This window comes from Talpa europaea, assembly GCF_964194135.1.
Source record: "Talpa europaea genome assembly, chromosome: 15".
Classification (NCBI taxonomy): domain Eukaryota; kingdom Metazoa; phylum Chordata; class Mammalia; order Eulipotyphla; family Talpidae; genus Talpa; species Talpa europaea.
In genome coordinates, this window is record NC_140083.1 from 73,805,431 (window position 1) to 73,820,394 (window position 14,964).

Genomic DNA, 14,964 nt, shown 5'->3' on the forward strand with positions numbered 1-14,964 from the left:
TAAGTTCCATTTAAGATACTAGTCACTTATTTGATCTTGAGCAAGTTGTTTAACGTTTCTGAGCCCATTAATTATCTATAAAATGGAATCTGTGAAACCTACAACTTCAGGTATGAATGATTTACATGAATTGAAAGAGATAAAACAAATGAATGTTTGCCAAGCATTTGGCATGACACAGGCGCCTGGGGATAGCTTCAGCACTGTTCTTTCTCTCTTAGGAAATCTCTCAGAGGTACTCAGTTCTCTCAGTTCTCAGTCTAAGACAATGAATTAGTGAGGGTCCAAAGATCCTCACTGATTTATCTTCAGAATTTCCACTACCGCGATCTCTTCACGAAATACATTTGAATAGCAGAGAAGCTTCTGAAGTAAGAGGAGAGTGAGGATCTGCATGGGCATAAGGGAACACAGAAGATCAGTGGGTACAATGGAACATATGTGTCTGCAGTTTGCTTAGTGTCCAGCTTTGTTTTTATATTTTCTTCGGAGTCTTGTCTGCCCAGGGTTAACGTGTCTGGTTGTTCAGATAAGGTTCTGAGAAGTCCACTTAGGGCCTTCCCCTGGGGTGCTGCCCTTATCACTGTGTCTGTGAATCCATTTGGGTGTTATCTGATTTACTTTCCAAGGTGGGCTTGTGCTTTGACATAGGTAACGCCATTTTATATTTCACCTAAGTTACTTATTTATAGCTTATTAAATAGTATGAGCATTTTATTATTCAAATAGTTTACACTACTCTGGTGGGTGCCCATGAAAGAGACTTTATTTACAGAGATTATTTGGTCACTTCTCACACACCAAAGCCAGGCTACACATGACTTGTTACTGTCTGCTTCTGAAAAGAGGAACATACACACATCTGTGCTTTGGAACTTCACAGAAGCATTGCCCTGGGGCTATTAATAGAGAATTGTCCTTCAGAGTCACCTTTCGCTAAGAACAACACTGGAATTTCTGGGGAACATTCCTTCCAAGTGCTCCCTTCATTCTCGAACATTGCTGAGTGTTAAACGGATACTGTGCCACATACTGAAGATGCAAAATTCCCACTTTTGAAGCTCTCAGTGAAGTTGGGGAAACAGGACTTAACACTGGAAGGCTGTACAGGTCAGTGGGTGCAGCAGACTATCCGTAGTATCACGCAGGCCCAGGAGATGTTTGCTCAGGATGGGCCTCATCCAAGAAAGCTTCCTAGAACTGAAGTGGACCTTGAAAAAAGGGTCAAATTTGACCAACTGGAAGAGGAAACGTGTGGGAGGGCAGTGAATAAACTCACGCTAGCTGTAGCAGTTTCATTCAGTCAAAGTCGGAAAAAACGGGAAAAAACGTTTGGAAGGCCTTGGAGCTCCAGATTCAGTTTGCATTTGAACAGTGAGCATTGGGAAGCTATTAAATGTTTTTGACCTGGTGTGTGTACGTGTAAAAGCATTTTATAAAGACAATGTGATGGCAATGGAGAGCATGACAGGGCTGTGGTGGGGAGACCAGAGCCTGAGGGGCTAGTTAGGAAAGTCACAATAGTCCAGGAGAGACCCTTGAGCATTTAGCTAAAGTGGTAGCAGAGAGAAGGGGAAAGATAGCACTGAGTTCTGCCAACCTCTTTTTTGAACAGTATTTGCATATTATTCATTTGATTTAAAATGTCCAAAATGCTTTTTTCATTGTCCTTCACTTTTTTCTTTTTCTTTTTTTAAGATTTATTTATGCACAGAATAATTGGGGTGCAAGCCAAAGGGGTGTGTGTGTGTGTGTGTGTGTGTGTGTGTGTGTGAGAGAGAGAGAGAGAGAGAGAGAAAGAGAGAGAGAGGATTCTCCAGAAACACAGTGGGGAACAGAACAGGCAGATTGAAATACACTGCTGAGGGGAGCAGCCGGCAAGTCAGGAGAGGTCTGCTGCACCATGTGGGCTGCTCCCTGACTGGGGATAGAACTAGTGCTGCAGTGGCTGCTGGTAGCTTGATAGTGCTGTGTCTTAACCCCTTGAGCCACCAGGGAGACCCCCCCTTCACTTTTTTCATAATCTTCTGGCCAGTACCCCCCAGGAGTGGAAAAGAAAACTGCAGTATAACCCACTGGATTACTCAGGTAATTCACTCTGCTCCTGTGCTCCTCAATTATCTCATTTAAATTAGAGAACAAAGTTATCTAATTTAAAAATAATAAAGGCAGATAATTACCTGCCTGGAAGCAGAGAATGGGAATTCAGTTTATCTCCTTCTTTTCAACTCCAGGAAAGACTTTCTTTCCCTTAAAAAAAGGGTTCTTCGGAACCCTCCAACATCTACACTTCCCAACAGCTATTCTATCCTTGTCTGGGAAAAACAACTTGGGGTTCCCCGTGGAGGATCCCTAACTTCCCCAGTGTCTCCTGGAGTTGAGGTGGAGGACAGGAAGGGTTTTCGAATCCGAACTAGAAGAGGAAAAATTGGGGCCTCCTAATGTTAGGTCTACTCCTGTTACTTAAAGTAGGGAGTAGGCCCTGAAGCCAAGGTCTCTGCATCACCCCAATGCGACTCCATCCCCCCAGCGCCCCGCCGGTGGGTCCTCCCTCCCCCCCACGCCCCCACTCGCACCCTGTGCCAGTCTACCAGCTTTTATCTCAGTGGTGCTTGGGAGCAGCAGTGTCAGGCACCTGACCAGCCCCAAGGGGAGGAGAAGGACTCTCGGCTCCTGCGAGCGCGCATAAGGGGCGGAGCCCACCTGTGCCCCGGGGCGGGGCCTCGCCGGGGGCGGGACAGGTGGGGCTGCGCTGCCGCCCGGAGCGGGGAGACGGAGCCGCAGCCCCAGCAGGCGAGAGGCGCGGAGGGCGGGCGCGCACCTAGGGACACCTCCTCGCGGGCTGTGGCCGCGAGCACGGCGGAGGGAGGGAGGGAGGGAGCGAGGGAAGGAAGCCTGCAATCCTGCGGCGCGGAGAGGCGTGGAGAGGAGAGCCGGGCGCGGAGGACCCTCGCGGAAGGCGGAGCCGGGCTCTGCTCCTGGACAGGGACCCGAGAGTGGACGCGAGGAGCCCGTGCCGTGGGGGGGCCCCTTGCGCGGAGCATGAGCCGGCGCCCCGCTGGAGAACGGCTGGGCGAGACGGTCTCGGCGCAGCCCTGAAAGCTGGGCTGGGTCTGGGACTCCGTGCGCCCGGGACGCTGGGCCCGCCGGGGGGGCCGGGACTGGGTGGGGAGCAGACCGCGCTGGCGGCGGCCGCCCGGGCGCACCGCCATGGGGAGCCCCCGGGCCGCGCTGCTCCGGCTGCTCCTGCGCCCGGTCAAGCTGCTGCGGAGGCGCTTCCGGCTGCTGCTCTTTGTCGCCCTGGTGTTCTTGGGGATCTGGACCCTTTATCTGGAGCTGGTGGCTTCGGCACAGGTCGGCGGGAGCCCTCTGAACCGGAGTAAGTCGGGCGGGGGTGGGCGGGGGCGGGCGTGGGAGGAGGCTGCACGGCGGCGCCCGCTTTGGGGGACCCGCCTCTCATCCCCGGACCCGATTTCAACTCGCTTTCCTCTCCAGGTGCCCGGCGCCGCCCCACTGCTTACTCGGGGAGAGAAGGGGGGTGCGGGGAGTTACTGGGGGCAAGTGCCGAGTTCCAGTGTCGGGCCCGCCGGCTGCGTTACGCGGGTCCTGGGCATCCTCGGGGTTGCGCGCTCCCTCCCTGCGAGGGCGGCGGGCCGGGAGGCGCTGCGCCCTCGCCACCGGGCGCCTCCAACCGCGCCAGCCTCGCAGCTCCCCAGCGCTGGCTCGCGCTGGCTCGGGGTGTGCGTCCGAGAGGCCCCCCGCGGTCTCCACCGAGGCCGCGCGCTCCAGCAGCGCCCCTCAAACTTTGCCTGCGCCAGGCTCGCCGCGTTTCCTCGGGATTCTTAATTTTCACAATACCTCCGAAAGCCACCTCTCCTGCCCTCCTCCAACTTCCCTTACGCCACTCCCCTCCCAGCCCCTCCACTTCCTCCAAGTCTCCCACCTCCTCGCGGGGCCGTCCCGCTCTGTCTTGACCACCTCTCTGGCAAAGTTGCCTGAAGCCCTCCCTGGAGACCTTGCAGAGTCTGTTATAGGGCAGCCCCGATATTGAACGGGTTCCTGGCTGTGCGTCCTCACCCGCGCGCTTACAAGGGACTTATTAATACTCCACTACAGACACACACAAAAGGTTAATAAAAGGTTTATTTACAAGGGAAAAGGAAAGAAGGAAAATGTACAACTCAGGGAAAAAATAGGGAAATAAAGTCTTTAATGCGTCCTACCCGATCCGACGACCTGGAAACCCAAAGTCACTCTCAGAGCTGGCGGGAGCTGCGAGCTGGCGGAGAGCCAAAATGGGGGACCCCTCCAAAGCCCACGTGTTTGGCTTTATACCAACCTGGCTGCTGAACCCCACCCTCAGGTCCCAGCCACCTTCCCTTTGGTGGTGATGGGATTTGGAGTTCCCAGTGTCTTTGGCTTTGGCCTGGGGTGGGGGTGGAGTCCACAAGGCCTGTATGGGATTAGCTTTAGGACATCCTTTTCCCCCTAACAATTCGACTGAACTTCCCAGACCCTGCTGAAGGAGACAGTGGACCAGGCAATCTGTAGATCCTACTGCTATTTTATTTATTTATGCATACAAGACCAGGCGTACAGGCCAGAGATGTGGGGGTGAGAGGATTCACCAGAGACAGAGCGGGGAACAGAACAGGCAGATTGACCAAAGTACACTGCTGAGGGGAGCAGCGGGCGGGCCAGTCAGGAGAGGTCTGCTGTACCCTGTGGGTTGCTCCCTGTCAGGCGGGGATCAAACTCACACTGCAGAGGCTGCGGACAGCTTCATTGTCTGCTCTGCGTCTTAACCCCTTGCGCCACCAAGGAGGCTCCCCCCACTGCTATTTTTTAACTTAGCCAAAGTCACTTCACTTTTCTGTGCCTCACTTTCCTCGTAGGAAAATGGGAGGGAATGGTCTCTCTCTTCTTACTCTAATAGGCATGGCTTTCGGAGGTGATACTCGCTTTGGCTAACCAAATCGTTCGCTGAAAGTGTCAGGGACTGTAAAAGGACAGTGTAATAGCTGGAAAAAGGAGGGAAGACATTCTCAGAACTACAGGTGCCCTTCCCAACCTGATGGGTGGGGCTTCATTGTTCTAGCACATTGTCTCTCAAGACTTCCAGTTTCCCTTTCAGGAAAGGCAGAAGGAATGGCTGAAGAAATTGCTGATTTGAAGACGCTGTGACGTGTCTTCTGTCAACTGCTGTACCCAGAGTTGGGCGTGGTGCTTTGCCTCCTCCTGTGGCCAAAGGGAGGGAATTACTAGGGTCAGTAATTAAGCTGGTTCAGGGTAGAGATGTATATTTATGTCTGAGCCTCTCACTCTTGAAATAATTCTGGCTGTGAGCTGGGAGACTGGGGTTCCAGTCCTAGTTCTGCCACTGACTAGTCAGGGAATCAAATGGAAAATGGCAGCTTCTCAGGTAGAATTAGAAGGCTGGACTAAAACATCTCCAAGGTCCCTTTCAGTCTGGATACTAAGATTATGTGATTGCCTGTTGGTTTTAGTTTTGTGGAATCATTTTTCCCTTTTTATTTCTAATTCTTTTCTGAATTCTGTCATCTTATAAGTTTTTCTGTTTCTGCTGGAGCGTGTCCAGGGCCACAGAGCCCAGCACATCCCAAGGAAAGCTCAGGTCAGGCTTTGCTCCACAACTCTAAGTAGGGGAATTCTCTCTTCTGATGATGAAAATCCACCTTCCTATAGCTAAGACTTGCCTCCTCTGAGCTTTGTTCTTCCCTCAGAAAGACAAAATGAATTTTCCATGCATGGCCTCTCATAGGTAGTTCCAATTAAGTGAGATTGGTTGTAGTACATACAGGTGGGGGGTCCTGGACGGAACACCCCTTCTCGGAGTCATTACCATTAATGTGGTAGCACTGGTATCCTCTGTGCAAATGAGTAACAGAAGAGAGCAGTCACTTTGTTACCCTGAAATCAGTGACCACTGATTTTCTTCACACCCCAGCACTTCACCTCAAGTGTGATTTCTCTAAGAGACAGCAACCAGTTTGCCATAATCATTATCTCATCCCCTAGTTCCCCACCCCTCTTTCCTGTTGACCGTCTCATCCTTAGCCATCAGGTCTGGGGCTGTTTGGTTTCCCTCCTGGATGAATCTTAACTCTCTGACTGGGTTTCCTTATTCTTTATTTCCTTTTCCAAACTGACCCTTCTCCAGAAAAATGTTCCCAGTTTCCTATTCCAGAATTGGCTTTCTGTTTCTCTAACCTTCATTTTTAATAAGAGTTCAAGTCTTTAACAAGCGTCCTGGGCACTGATGGATGGTCTGTGTCCTCTTCTCCGGCTCTTAGAACCACATAACCCCTGTGCCCTGAAGGTGACTTTCCACACTGGAATGTCCCGCCATATCCTACTCTTAATTCCCTTTGGGAATGAAATTGAGAAAGAGACTTTTTTCTGGCTGCTGGTGTGCCATCTTCTTTGTTTTTGAGAAACCCAGACATCTTGTATCAAAGTTCTCTCTTTTTGTCCTGCAGGTCTTACTCCCAGTCAGGGCTTATTACCTGGGAGGGAGAGCAGGGAAAAAGGAATTAGGAAATAAAGGTAGGAAGGGGGTTGCTAGCATTTCTGTCTCTATACCCTGGCACACCAACAGGGGAGTAAAACTTCCCCTCCCAGCACTGTACCCGTGGCCTTGACCACAGCAGCCAGAGCCTCATTTTGGCTCTGCTTCCTTACAACCTACCCTGCCCCCTCTCCCTCTAGCCATCTCTGCCAATTCAGCTTTCCTGTCATCTGTAAGGCCAGCCTCCATTCCCAAGAATCTTTTTTTAATTAATATTTTATTTTATATAATTCTTACATCATTTTTCATTTTTGCACAATGTATGCATAATCATTTTGGTTATATTCCCCATACAATTGCACCCCCACTTATTTTGACCCTAGTCCTTCCTCTCCCCTTCCCTCCTCCCCCCGGGGGGCTCCCTGTCACCTCCCCCTCCACCCCCCGTGGTGTGTCTCTGGTTTATAGTTGCTTGTTGATTTTGATTTTTATTTGTATTAATTAGCCTTTTTCCTGGTCCCTTATTTAGGTTTTCTCAGTTCCTGCTATGAGTGAGACCATCGGTATTTTTTTTTTTCTTTCTGGCTTATTTCACTGAGCATGATCCCTTCCAGCGCCATCCATGTAGCTGCAAACTGCATGTGTTTATCTTTTTTGATTGCTGAGTAATATTCCATGGTGTGTATGTACCACATCTTCTTGATCCAGTCATCTATTTTGGGGCATTTGGGTTGTTTCCAAAGCTTAGCTATTGTAAACAGTGCTGCTATAAACATAGGGGTGCAGGTGCCCTTTGGAATTGATGTTTCTGTGTCCTTTGGGTAAATACCTAGGAGTGGAATTGCTGGATCATATGGAAGCTCTTTCTTTAGTAGGTCAAGAAATCTCCACACAGCTCTCCATAGTGGTTGGACCAGTTTGCACTCCCACCAGCAGTGCAGGAGAGTTCCTTTTTCTCCACAACCTCGTCAACATTTGTTGTTGCTCGTTTTTTTAATATGTGCCATTCTCACTGGTGTAAGATGGTATCTCATAGTAGTTTTGATTTGCATTTCCCTGATGACAAGTGATGTTGAACATTTTTCATATGCCTGTTGGCCGTTTGCATTTCCTCTTTGGAGAAGTTTCTTTTTAGTTCTTCTGCCCATTTTTTGAGTGGATTATTTTCTTTGTTTTTGTTGAGTCTCATCAGCTCTTTGTAGATTTTTGTGATCAGTCCTTTATCATTTGTGTTGGGTGCAAAAATGTTCTCCCAGTCGCTGGGGTTTCTCTTTGTTTTGGTTATTGTCTCTTTTGCTGTGCAGAAGCTCTTTAATTTGATGTAGTCCCAGCTGTTTATCTTTGCCTTCACTATCACTGCTTTGGGTGATGTGTCTGTAAAGATGTCTTTGATGTGCATGTCATGTAGTGTTTCGCCTGTATTTCCTTCTATGTATTTTATGGTTTCAGGTCTTATGTCTAGTTCTTTAATCCATTTTGAGTTGGTTTTTGTGCATGGTGTGAGGTAGTAGTCAAGCTTCATTCTTTTGCATGTAGCGACCCAGTTTTCCCAGCACCATTTATTGAACAAACTTTCTTTGCTCCAGCATATATTCTCTGCTCCTTTGTCAAAGATTAGTTGACCATAAATCTGTGGGTTTATTTTTGGATTTTCTATTTGGTTCCATTGGTCCGTGTGTCTCTAGTCCTTGTGTGACTGGTATGTTGACCTGGCACTAGAGGAAGTATATGGAGAGATGGCAGTCACAACCTCCAGGGTGGCAAAGTAATGACAGGGGAGCATGCTTCCTGCTTCATCTTCATGGAACAACCTAGTAGTTTAAGAAATGGAGGATGTGCAATTTGGGCTCCATACGTAGAAAAAGACAGCCACAATTGGAGTAACTTCAGAGAAAGCAATCCAAATCATTCGGTTAGAAAATGTTTCCTCTTGAGGCCTTCCTGGTAGTGCAGGGGTTAAAGATACAGCTCTACCAGGCTATTCCAGCCACCACAGCATGAGTTAGATCCCTGGCTGGCCTGGGAGCTGACTCACATGGTGCAGCAGACCTCTCCTCTCTCGCCCACTGCTCCCCTCAGCAGTGTATTGCAGTAGATCTGCCTGTTCTGCTCCCCACTTTGTCTCTGGTGAATCCTCTCACCCCCCACATCTCTGGCCTTCACCTCAGTTCTAGTATGCATAAATAAATCTTTAAAAAAAAAAAGAAAATGTTTCCTCTGGACAAAAGAATTAGAGGTGTTCATTTGCTTTTTTTACACAGATATTTATTTAGCATACACCTTGAGCAAGGCCTGGTGTTAGGTCACTTGGATACGATGATGACTAAGTTTTATGGTTTCTGCCCTCACAGCTTTTTCTCTAGGTGGAGGAGAGTTCAGTTGCATATTATAATCATAATATAAAAAAGACATTAAGTTTTACAAATGTAGAACCTAAATTTTTTTTAAAGATTTATTTTATTGGCCTCCCCTGGTGGCGCAGCGGTTGAGCGCTGGGTTGTGAAGCTGCCTGCAGCCTCTGCAGCACCAGTTCGATCCCCGGCTGCTCCCCGGCCACCAGAGGAGGGTCCCACATGGCACGCAGACCTCTCCAGCCGCCCGCTGCTCCCCTCAGCAGTGTACTTCGGTCCTTCTGCCTGCTCTGCTCCCCACTCTGGCTCTGGTGAATCCTCTCGCCCTCCCGCGCCTCTGACTGTACCCAGTGCTTGCATAAATAAATAAATAAATAAATAAATCTTTAAAAAAATAGATTTATTTTATTTATGCATATAAGAACTGGGGTGTAGGCCAGAGGTGCAGGAGTGAGAGGGGTCACCAGAGACAGTGGGGCGCAGAACAGGCAGATCAGATGAAATACACTGCTGAGGGGAGCAGAGGGCGAGACAGGAGAGGTCTGCTGCATCATGTGGGTCAGCTCCCTGGCCAGCCAGAGATCTAACTCATGCTGCAGTGGGTTGGTGATAGCCTGATAGTGCTGTGTCTTTAACCCCTGTACCACCATGGAGGCTCCTAGAACCTAAATATTACTGTGACTCTTACAGATGGGGCATAGCTTTTTCAACTAGTGTTTCATGGAAGTGGCGGCATTCCAGTAGATCTCCAGAAGTCAGATTTGAGTGGATACAGAAAGAGAAGGCTATTCCAGGAAGAAATATCAGCTTACAAAAGGCCAAGAATCAGGGAAAAGTTAGTGTTTTGGAATGTTGGACATCTGGGTTTGGTGGAGCAGAGGGTGTGAAGGAGAATATCAGATGGTGTGTATTATGAAAATAATTAAATAATGATAAAAGAAAGCAGTTGAAAGCTTTAGAATATGGTAGCATGCAGAGTGGAACAGATGAGGATAGTACTACTATTCAACAGTAATTTCATACCAAAGTGTGGCGGTGCTGGAACAGGGATCTGAAAGGAAGGTTTCACTGTGGCTGGCATTAGCCTGTTAACTAACTGTTGGATCATGAGGTGCTCCTGGGCACAGGTCAGGGTGGTAGTGGGGCATTCAGAGGGCATGGAGCAGTCATTGTATACTTACACCTCCATAAGTGTTTCACTATTTTTATAGTTGGTCCCACTGTACCAGTGTGTACTGGCTGAAAAGCAACCCTGGGAACAGGCTATTATCTGGAAGTTAAAGACTCTCCATTCTGGCAGGTTTTAACAAGTTATACCCATTTGTTCAGATTAGATTAGCTAAATCCTGCCGGAGGGCAAAGAACTGGACTAAATGGTTTCTAAGTCTTTGCTGTATAATTGACCAACTCCTAGGACCACATAGGTGTTGGAGCCAGGAGATCACCTTTGGTCATGGAGTTTGCTGAGTGATGGGGTATACCAGCCTTTTTGTGTGTCTGTCTGTCCCCTTTAAAGTGCCAGGGTTACAAGCTGACCTCCAGTGTTCTCAAGTGAAATTAATCCACTTTCACTGCCTTAACACTGTAACATCTATCTGGTTGGTCCTTGTGGTTTTCATTGGTCTGTATGGGTTAGGGAGGTGCACCCACAGATGTCAGACAGGCGCTTCAGCTCCCGGGGTCACCACAGCCATTCTGATTTGGAAAGGATACAAACCCTCCAGTAACAGAGGTAGCTCAGGGCATGGCAGTAATCTGAGATGCAGTCTGGGAGAGAGGGAGAAACAAATGAGACAAATGTGTGGGCAGAGCAGGGATAGTGTGGTTTAGAGTTGAAATTCAGAGCAGGGGCAAGTGGAGATAGGAAGTTCAACTGCTGGTGTGTTCCTTGTGGTCTCAGGCCCCATCGCACGCTGCCCTGCCCCTCTTTGCCATGCAATCTCTGCTTCTTGTGCTTTTGCTTATATTATGCTCATCTCTATGCTGCCATTCGGATCACCAGGCTGCTGCAGATATCTTCAAGTCATTTTTCAATTCTGGGTACCTAATAGGAACTCAAGTCAATACCTTCTGGTTAGGGTTGGTAAACTCTAAATTTCCAAATACCTCCTATTTTCCATTGGCAGATGCTTTATCAGTGACCAATCCAAGAATAGAACATAGGAATTCTTATTCTTGTTCCTAATACATATAAATAATAATGACATTTAAGCACAAATGCAAAAGATTAGAATTAGTCCTTCAGTGCTTTTTATTACAAGGGTGTTTTCTTTGAACCTCAGGGCTGCCTGTAGCAGGAATGCAGTTTGTGATAATCAGAGATCTTTCCCAGACCTGACGCCTCTTTTGCTGCTCTTGTTGGTCCCTGTTCAGAAGTGGGGAGCAGCACAGTTTACTCTCTCAACCCTCAACATCAGCTGGGACCCTCAGTCTGACTAAAATCCCAATTGCCCCCTGGAGGCTGCTGTTCTGCCTACTGTTCCCTGTCTGGGGAGTTCTTCAGACACCCAGTGTGGTTATAGCTGTTTTGCAGCACCAGGTCTTCTGAAGCAACTGCTTCGGTGCTGATTTTTGGAGCCTTGGTAGTGGCACTGCAGTAATTTTCCAGGCCACGGAGCCTGGGCTTGCCCTCTAGTGTGGAGCTTTATGGAGCAGAGCAGAACAGCCGCCATAGCAGAGTTTGCTTTGGAAGGGGGCCTAGAGCCTGTTCTTGGCATTGGCCACTTGCTGTCGAGTTCTTTTACCAAGTTCCCCCAGTCTTGAAATCTACCCTTTTATTTTCCACAAACCCTTTTCCTTATCTAAGGATGGAGAGGTCTAAACTATGCCAACATAACATTTTTAGCTTTTAGTCAACTGTTCTTTGATCTGGTGATAATAGTCTTATATGTTAGCTAATATAAAAAAAACAAAAACAAAAAAACTGGAAGAGGTGTGAATAGTTTGGATTGTGTACATGAAGGGTGTTTGGCTGAATATGTTATATATTCCAAGCCAAGCATGACAGATTGATCTTTAAATTTTTACAGGCTCATAGGTTCTCACCAGCGCTGCTTTAAATGCTAGAGATAAGCAAAATTTTCTTTTATTCTTATGATATTTTAGTCCTAATCTATTTCTATGCTAAGAAATCACCTAGTGGTTCCTGGTTTTTATTTAAACTTCTCAACTAAGTATCTCACACTTCCTCTATGTGTTCATAAGTATACATGTAAGTGCACAGTTCGAAACTCCACAAACTAAGCATAGCCATGTAACAAGCAATCTGATGAAGAAACAGAACATCCCCAGCATCTCAGCAGCCCCCTCAAGTTCCCTTTCAATCACTACAATTGGTATAGATTAATTTAGCCTATTTTTATACTTCATATGAATGGAATCACACAGTTTGTGATTTGTTTTTTAAATATTTCTTTGTGATTATAAAAACAATGCGTTTATAATACCAGATGACAGCTGTTTTTTCTGGGCCACAATGAACCTTGTAAATGATTTTTTTATGCTTTAGGTATTTGGTGCAACTGATATAACTTAAGGAGTGGTCAAAGAAGTTCATGCATCAAAATGCTTTGAGATACAGCCCCCGTGAAAGTCTCTGTGGAACTGCTGCTAGAATAGGTTTTAGAACCACCACTTGCGCTCTGTATGGGAACCGTCCAGAAATGTTTGTCCTGGTCTTGTTAGAAATGGCTATACTTCTCGGGAGCAGTTAGTTTACATTTTTACTGGCCACGTGAATTGTGTAACCTGCTCAGGGTTCTCCCTTTGTGTTGGGTACTAGAAAGCATTAGAATTCAGTTTTTGGTTCATTTGGAAAAAAATTTTATGATCTGCAAAGATTTTATGATCTACAATTTGGTGTCAATTTTATGCCACTTTATTTCCTTTTTCCTCCCAACAGCTACTTTTAATATAGGTCACTTTATATTCCATGGTCTTTGTAAGTCATTTTAGTTTTTTCTGAACCAAATCAAGGGATAAGAAATCAATACATATGTTATGACATATGTATATAAAAGTATGAAGAAAAAATTAACAATTGTGTAATCTTACTACTCTGACTTAGATAGATTGAAAAAAAAATAAAGTATAATTAGTAGTGATAACCAGATGCTGGATTCTGGAAAACCTTAAACAAGAATTCTAGATGAAAAAAACTGATGTCATTTCCTGACCTTTTTTTGGTCCTCTAGCTTTTTTAGGTATTGAAAAATTGAATGACATTAATGAACAATTTCTTACCACCTTATGCATCAAAAGAGTATCCAGTGCTTGGAATTTGCTGACAGATCTTGAAGCCTGAATCACTGTCATTGGAAACAATGACAAAAATGCAAGGAAAATGACAAAATGCAAGGAAAATTCCATAAAACTCAGGGTATACCAACACTACTGATAAAAATAAGTGAGGGAGACTGAGGCCTTGCAGGCCTGTGGCTATTGCCCAGCCTGTCTTGTGGATGCATAGAGTCCCAAAATTCAGAGACCCAGCCTTTTTACTACAGATGAGAAACAGATCAAGGGAAGAGTTGTTATCCCATGTCTTTGTCTAAGAGTTTTACCCCATGTCTTTGTCTAAACGGAGTTATGCTTGCATTGTCTAGCTGGTTATTCTTGCATTGTCTAGCTGATTATGCTTGCATTCTACCCCATAGCAGGTGAAATCCTACTTTATGGCATCATGATCCTGGAGGAGGCCTGGATATGGGAAGAGGAAAAAAAAAAAGGTGGGGGATGGAAATAGAGAAATGACATTCCAGACAGGAATGTTGAGTGCCCAGGAAATTGAGTGATATGTATTTTTTAATTTTTATTTATATTGTAAATCTTGAAATACCACAGCAGTGATTCATTTTAAAATTTAAAGTAAATTGTTTATGGAGCATTAACTTTTTTGTGGGGGACTGAACGGAATGAAAAGTGTTGATGGTTCCTGGAAAAAAATATGAAATTTGAAGACAGGACAAGGTTCAAATCCAAGATGTATTACTCACCAGTTACAAGACCTTCCATAAGGTACTTACTCCTTTTCAAGCTTTAGATGCTTCATTTGAGTAACAGGCTCACAATGCCCTCTCTGGAGAACTTTCCCTCTGATTAAATAGGATTTGGTGAGCCTAGCACTGATTAGTGGCCAGTTAGATTTAGCATAGGCCTAGCACATACTAGAAGCTCCATGAAAATTGCTTCCCATCTTTTTCTCCTCAGAGTTTAGAATCTTATAGGAATTAGAAAATGACTGGGCAGGCAGTAGTGGGTATTTACATTCCTCAACTAGTCCTTTTGCCAGACCTTCTTCAACTTCTCAATCCATGGCAAAGCTATGCCCAGTCCCTCAGCAGCCTCTAGGCCGTCCATGTCCAGCTCCTGCCACCAAATACATTCTTTAATTACTCTTCTTTTCTTTATGATATTTAGCACTGCCTCCATCTTTCCATCCTTATCCCAAAGACTTGCATTGAAGGAAGGGAAGTTAGAAGTCAAGGATTTTGCTGAGACTAAGAGATGCTTTGGGGATGTACCAGGATACAGAAGCTCAGCAGTCAGGAAGGGGTGGCCTGTCACTCCACTGCATGTCCCTGAGTTCACTCTAAGGATTTCTGAAAGGCAGGAATGCTTGGCAGTTATCTCAGTTAAATCCCAGCTTTGTAACTGACTTACTAATGGCAAGCCCCTTTTCTTTGGAGGGCTTCGGTTTCATAATCTTTGAAATAGGATGCCCGTTTCAGAGGTAGATTTGGAACCTCTCCCATGTCACCAAGGGACCTTATGCCATTGATCTTTCAAGACTGAATCGAGAGGTGCCAGGTATCCCAGTACTTCTGGTTACGTAGTCTCCAAGGTCATCTCTGACAACATGGTCTCCATACAAGCAGTTGCTTCAAAGATTAAAGGCCTCCCAGCTGAGATCTTCTTACAAATCCTCTGATCCACTCCTTTCCACCCTGCCTGACAACCCAGGGTGCAAATGGATGCATGCGGGCATATGGTTACACATCCCCTCCCCAGGAGACCAGCCACTTGGTCTCCTGACTCTGCTTACCACTACCTTCTGAGTCAAAGACTAAGCAGGCTACTGAGGAT

At 46.4% G+C, this 14,964-nt stretch overlaps 1 protein-coding gene across 1 annotated transcript in view; it reads left to right on the forward strand.

Annotated features, from left to right (window-relative positions):
* Positions 1 to 3,210: 3,210 nt before the first annotated feature.
* Positions 3,211 to 14,964, forward strand: part of B4GALNT3 (beta-1,4-N-acetyl-galactosaminyltransferase 3) — a gene marked incomplete at both ends in the record, with an annotated part of 85,054 nt that continues 73,300 nt past the window's right edge. Inside the window, one exon of the mRNA XM_084255389.1 lies at positions 3,211 to 3,379. Coding sequence (XP_084111515.1) covers positions 3,211 to 3,379 — 169 coding nt within the window. The remainder of the gene's footprint in view (positions 3,380 to 14,964) is intronic.